The sequence below is a fragment of the Otolemur garnettii genome, unplaced genomic scaffold, assembly GCF_000181295.1.
Source record: "Otolemur garnettii isolate 467f Iridium unplaced genomic scaffold, OtoGar3 scaffold00018, whole genome shotgun sequence".
Classification (NCBI taxonomy): Eukaryota; Metazoa; Chordata; class Mammalia; order Primates; family Galagidae; genus Otolemur; species Otolemur garnettii.
This window is the reverse complement of record NW_003852413.1, coordinates 601,817-607,985: the sequence shown is the minus strand read 5'-3', so window position 1 is coordinate 607,985 and position 6,169 is coordinate 601,817. Positions and strand designations below refer to the sequence as shown.

The following is a 6,169-nucleotide window of genomic DNA, read 5'->3' as shown; positions in this document are numbered from 1 at the left end:
TGGGGATTCGAACCCACCACCTTAGGTGTACGTGGCTGGCGCCTTAGCCCGGTGAGCTATAGGCGCCGAGCCTGAACACTTTTAAATAAAAAAATATGGGTGTGGTTGGTTCATGCCTGTAATCCTAGCACTCTGGGAGGCTGAGGCAGGTAGATTGCTTGAGCTCACGAGTTCGAGATCCAGCCTGAGGAAAAGCCAGACACTATCTCTACTAAAAATAGAAAAAATTGAGGCAAGAGGATTGCTTGAACCCTAGTTGGAGGTTCCTGAGAGCTATGACACCACAGCATTCTACCCAGGGTGACAGCTTGAGACTGTCTAAAAAAAAAAAATTTCAGGTGTGGTGGCACCTGCGGTCCCAGTTGTTTGGGAGGCTAAGGCAGGAGGACAACTTGAGGCTAGAAGGTTGAGGCTGCAACAAAAGTACTGAGCTTAGAAGAGTAGGTGCTCACATGCTGGCTGGAATATAGTTTTGCAATGATACCCTAAGACAAAAGTCCCTGAAGCAGTATTACCAGCTGAAGGCACTCATTCCTGTTTGTATTAAGAGTAAACCATTAGGGCAGCACCTGTGGCTCAAAGGAGTAGGGCACCAGCTCCCTATGCCTGAGGTGGCAGGTTCAAACCCAGCCCTGGCCAAAAACTGCAAAAAAAAAAAAAACCCCAAAACCACTAGGACACCTCACTGGATGTTCATCAGTGTTCGTCAGTGTTTGTTAGTATGTCCCAAAGCAGTTAATGTATGAAATAGTCAGCAGTGCCAAGGTGGAAAATCTTAAGCCTCTGGTGAATGCTTCATTGATGTTAGCTCATCATCATCATTAAGTCCTGCAGGTATCACATCTTAATAGCCAGAGTCCAGCTCGAATGACAGCCTGTATGGCTCTGTCTTCAGATGGTTACAACCCAGTGGAGGCTTCATGTGGTATGCAGGGCAGTGCTCTGGCTACTGGCCAAGGCTGCCTTGATACTCAGGAATTATGAAAGTTTGAAGTATTGTAATGACATGGAATGCTCAGAACAATGGATTTCGGAAATCAGGAACTCCACTGGGGAGGGAAGAAGGAGCTGTCAGGACCAGGAGCACATGTCCCAGGCTCCCTGAGGAGGGGAAAAAGGGTCACTTGGTATGGCAAGCACCACCAACCTGAACTCTGGTCTCTGACACCATAGAACTGGCTGCTCCCTGTGCCCTTGACAAGATGGGGATCAGTGATGTGAGCTCAGGGGCCCCAGGGCAGAAAAGGGCAGTAGCAGAGAATGGTTTCCATCCATCGACCTCTGGGTTATGGGCCCAGCATGCTTCCGCTGCACCACCATCCGGATCATGGCAACCTGTGCTGATCTGGATGGTGTCTATCCAGCAGCCACCCCTGCTGCAGCAGTGCCTGCCAGCCAGGGGGACTAACGCATGAGTAACCAGCCACCAGCTGGGCCAGGCAAATGGCCAATTACAAATAAACTCCTCTCCTCCACCTTTCTAAAACTCTGAATGCATCTCCATTTCTGCTGTTAAAATGTTAGTCAGGTGCAGTGGCTCATGCCTATAATTCCAGCAATTTGGGAGGCTGAGGCAGACTTGAGCCCGGAAATTCAAGACCAACCTAAGCAACATAGCCTGTCTCTACAAAGAATTTTTAAAAATTAGTCAGGTATGATGATGCATGACCATAGTCCTAGCTACTCAGAAAATGAGGTAGAAGGATCCTTTGAGACCAGGTGTTTGAGGCTGTAGTGAAGTATGACTGCAGTACTGCACTCCAGCTTGGGCGACAAAGTGGAGACCCTGCATCAAAAAAAAAACAAAAAAAACAAAAAAACCCAACTTGTTGCTGGGTACAGTGGTGCACACTTGTAGTTTAGCCTACTTGAGAGGCTGAGTCAAGAGGTCGAGTTTGAAGCCACAGTGCACCATGATCAGGCCTGTGAGCAGTGCTCCAGCCTGAGGAACACAGTAAAACTCCATCTCCAAAAAAAAAAGTCAAAACACAACCTTTATAGCTCAAAGTGTCCATGTCCCTGAACAAGGGCGACAGTTCTGTGTTTTGGTGATGGTGGTTGGGTTTTAGAAAGTAACAAAAACAGTATTTCTCCCATCAATTGAAAATGATTCTAATTATGAACAAATTATTCTTTTAATTCTGCTTTTCTCAACCTGCTTCTTCCCAGTGGCCAAGGAACCCATTTCTTGCATTAAAAACTACTTAAAAGTAATATGTCAAGAAATCTTGTTGCAATTCATTTTACAAGAAACCAATTTGAAGAAAAACATAAATAAAAGCCTACATTTTCAAAGAGGTATAAACTGTTCTCCCAAGAACATTATGGACATAAGTCCTTGGTCAAGGAAATCTTTGAATTAGTGTGAACTTATAAAAAGTCCACGAAACCTGCAGTTGTAGATAGTATCTTTTCTCTTGAACTAACAGAAGCATCAGGAAAAGGAATAAAATGTCTGGGATGAAATTAAACAAGATGGCTGAAGCTAGTTTAATGAATTATTTTTATGAGCAGCATTGAAGGTCAACAGGTTGTAAGCCCCCCAACACTTGGCACAGTGTGAACTGTCAGTATCTGAAGGCCCAACACATAAGGGTGTGGTGCCCCCTACCCTGATCGTAGACCCTGTAAAACCAGAGCTGATGGCCTTCCTCAGAGCAGCATCAATGCTGCAAAGCCAAGAAAGAGGGAACACCCCAGCCTGCCTCTCTCTGCTCTCCCATCTCCATGCCAGTGCCTCCCATTGGCTGCAGCCACTTAGCTCTCCTGTCTTCTGGCTTTCAGGTAAAAGAAAGGTGAAAGTGGATCTGGGTAACAAACAGACATCCTGAGGGAAACTACAACCCCAGATACCTGACCACCCTTGCCAAGAGCACTGGAGGACGACGAGGAGGCAAAGCCAGGGAGCAGGGAGTTCTGTAGTATTGGGGACACACCCGACAGGGCACAGAGCTGTCACAGCCCTGGCTCAGAACACTCACTGCACAGCACCCACAGGACTGCACCGTGACTAGGACTGTACTTCTTCCCCTAGGGGCGAAAGGCTCCCTCCTGGGTCTGACAAGTCCGGCCACACCGATGCTCGAACAGTTAGAGGCGGAAGGGTGTCTGTCCTCTGGGAGAAGAAAGCAGGAACCTCAGACACCCTCAGTCAGCGGTGGTTCACGGCCTGGCCGAGCTGTGGAACTCGATAAAACCAGCGTGGTGAACTGATGTCAAGGTGTGTAGTGGATTTCTCATAACCGGCCCAGATTCGGGGAGAGATACTCCTCACTGTGGAAAAGCCTAGTCAGGTGGATAAGGCACACATACAGGTGCTGGTCAGAACCCTTCTCCAGCCACCTTAGTGAAGCCTGTTTAATAGCTTCGGACCAAAACTGTCCCGAGAACACGAAGATCACGCTCCAGCTGGCCATACGGGCTTCTCTACTCCTCAAGCCGGCGCGGCCCAGATCCCTGCTGATGTTTCATCGACCAACTGCGAGTCACACGCTGATGACTGGTGGACCGAGCTGCGGGCCTGGACAGTGACCGCCGCCACTCCGAGGGCGCCGGGCCTGCGCGGAGAACGCTGCCGCCGGCGCCTTCCACGCGAGGCCCCGGCCCAGGGTGCGGCGCCCGCTCCCTGTCCGGCCTGGCTCGGCGCTTCCATCCAGCCCCGCCTTCGGCTTCCGGAGAAATTCCGCTCCCCAGGGGGGGGAGCAGCCGCCCGGGACTAGAGGACCGCGGGGGCAGCCGGGCGGCCGCCGGTCACATGGGCGGGCGGTCACGTGGAAGGACGCAGCACGTTTACCGGTGCAGCCGCGCCTCTTGGGCATGGACCTCTGATCCTGCGCACAGGGTCGCCTGGGATCCGGGCTTGGCGCCCCGCCCGGCGGTGAAAGGACCCGGGGCTTGAAGCGGACTGCAGACCGCGCCTCTGGGTAGTGCAGTGGCCAAGCCGCGCTACCCCGACAGAGGGGCCAGGGACATCACTCGCAGTGTCCTCTAGCGGACACAGGAAAGCTGCCTCTTGTTACCCACAGTTGGTGCGAGAATTGTCTGAAGGCGTCACATGTGTGGCGAGGTCGCGCGCGCGTGCGTGTTAAAGAGAAAAGCTGGCCGGGCGTCGTGGCGAGCGCCTGGAGTCCAGCTTCTTGGGAGGCTGAGACAGTTGGATCACTTGAGCCCAGGAGTTTAAAGTTGCTGTGAGCTGTGACGCTACGGCACTCTACCCAGGGGACAAAGTGAGACACTCTCAAAACAACAGCCCCACCCCCCGTCTTTCGAAGTTCCCGCAGGGCCGCCTTCGCAGGTGTTTGTGGTTGGCTAGTCCAGGACTGGATTCCACTGGACATCATTTTCCTCTGGCAGGAGGAACTTCCTTTAGTGTTTTTCTGAAGGCTGTCGTCTTATGACATTACTAGTTTTTGTTTACCTGAAAATGTCTTCCATTGCCTGTAATTTTTTAAGGGCATTTTTGTTAGATATTGAATTCTGATCTCAATGACTTTGCTTTACTTTTAACATTTTATAGGTATAATTTCGTTGTCTTGTTTCCCATTGCTTTTTTCTTTTTCTTTTTTTTTTTTTTTTTTTTTTTGGAGATAAGAATCTATGTGGCTCTGGGTGGCGTCACAGCTCGCAGCAACCTCAAATTCCTGGGCTCAAGTGATTCTCCTGCTTCAGCCTCCCAAGTAGCTGGGGCTACAGGCGCCCACCCACAACACCTGGCTTTTTTTAAGTTGTAATTGTCATTGTTGTTTGGCAGGCCTGGCTGGGTTTGAACCTGCCAGCTCAGGTGTATGTGGCTGGCGCCGTAGCCCCTGAGCTACAGGCGCTGAGCCTCTCCCATTGCTCTTGATGAGTCAGCTGTCATTCTCACTGCTGTCTCCATCAATATGTCTGTTTTTATTTGTCTCCTTTTAGAACTTTCTTTTTTGAGACAGAGCCTCCAGGGCTCACCCTGGGTAGAGTACCGTGGCCTCACAGCTCACAGCAACCTTCAGCTCCTGGGCTTAAGGGATTCTCCTGCCTCTGCTTCCCAAGCAGCTGGGACTATAGGCGGCCACCACAGTGCCCAGCTATTTTTTGGTTGTAGCCATCATTGTTGTTTGGTAGACCTGGGCTGGATTCGAACCTGCAGCTCAAGTGTATGTGGCTGGTACCTTAGCTGCTGAGCCACAGGCACCAAGCCTTAGAACTTTCTATATTGTTCGTTTTCAGCGGCTGGACTTTGTTTATTGTTGGTTTTCAGCAGCAACTTTCTTTATTGTTGGTTTTCAGCAGCTGCATGTATTTTCCATTGAATTGATGTATCTTTTGATGGTTTGGCTGTTTAGATCTCTGGGGTTGGTATATTTTACCAATTTGTAACCTTCTTACATATTATCTCTTTAAATATTTTGTCTCTTTAAACTTAACTTTGTTACCCCCTTTTAGGAGTCCAATTTTACACACATTTGATCATTTGATCTTGGTCCACAGGTCTCTAATATTTTGGGGGTTTTTTCATTATTTTTTCTATCTGTATTTTGATTCATATATTTTCTGTTGATGTGATTTTGAGTTGAAAAATCCTCTCTTCAGTAGTAACCCAGTCTGGTGTTTAGCCAATTCCACAAATTCTCCATTTCAGATATTTCAGTTTATCCTTTACTCTACACTAGTAAAGTTTATACACCCGTGCTCATAAAGCACTTACTTGCCTTTCTGGGGTCTCACCCGAGTTCCTGGATTGCACCAAGATCTCTGAAACCTCTGCAACTGCTTTTCAGCTCTCCTGTAACACCTATGATCAGAAGCAGTTCAAAGAACAGTTAGTTTGCTTCCTTTACTATTATTTATGCATATACATTTATGGAAAAAAGAGATACTATTGCTTCTGTACCCTGCCTCATTGTAGCAATAATGACTTCTCATCAGTGGATACATGAACTAGTTGTCAGGAGAAAAAAGCCCCACACATGCTAGTAAAAATAGATCTCCAATATAATTCAACTTTTTAGTCTTGATCAAAATTTACATGCATTTATGTTGCTTTGGCCAATTATGTGCTAGCAACAGTTGTGAGACTAATTCAGTCTCGGAGAGTCTCACTATGTCACCCTTGGTAGAGTGCTGTAGTATCACAGCTCACAGCAACCTCCAACTCTTTTTTTTTTTTTTTTTTTTTTCAGAGCCTCAAGCT

General features: G+C 48.3%; 1 protein-coding gene across 1 annotated transcript in view; it reads left to right on the top strand.

Annotated features, from left to right (window-relative positions):
• The first annotated feature begins 879 nt into the window (after window positions 1–879).
• Window positions 880–6,169, top strand: part of FOXK2 (forkhead box K2) — a 70,907-nt gene continuing 65,617 nt past the window's right edge. Inside the window, exons 1-3 of the mRNA XM_023511163.1 lie at window positions 880–925; window positions 2,785–2,811; window positions 3,439–3,609. Coding sequence (XP_023366931.1) covers window positions 880–925; window positions 2,785–2,811; window positions 3,439–3,609 — 244 coding nt within the window. The remainder of the gene's footprint in view (window positions 926–2,784; window positions 2,812–3,438; window positions 3,610–6,169) is intronic.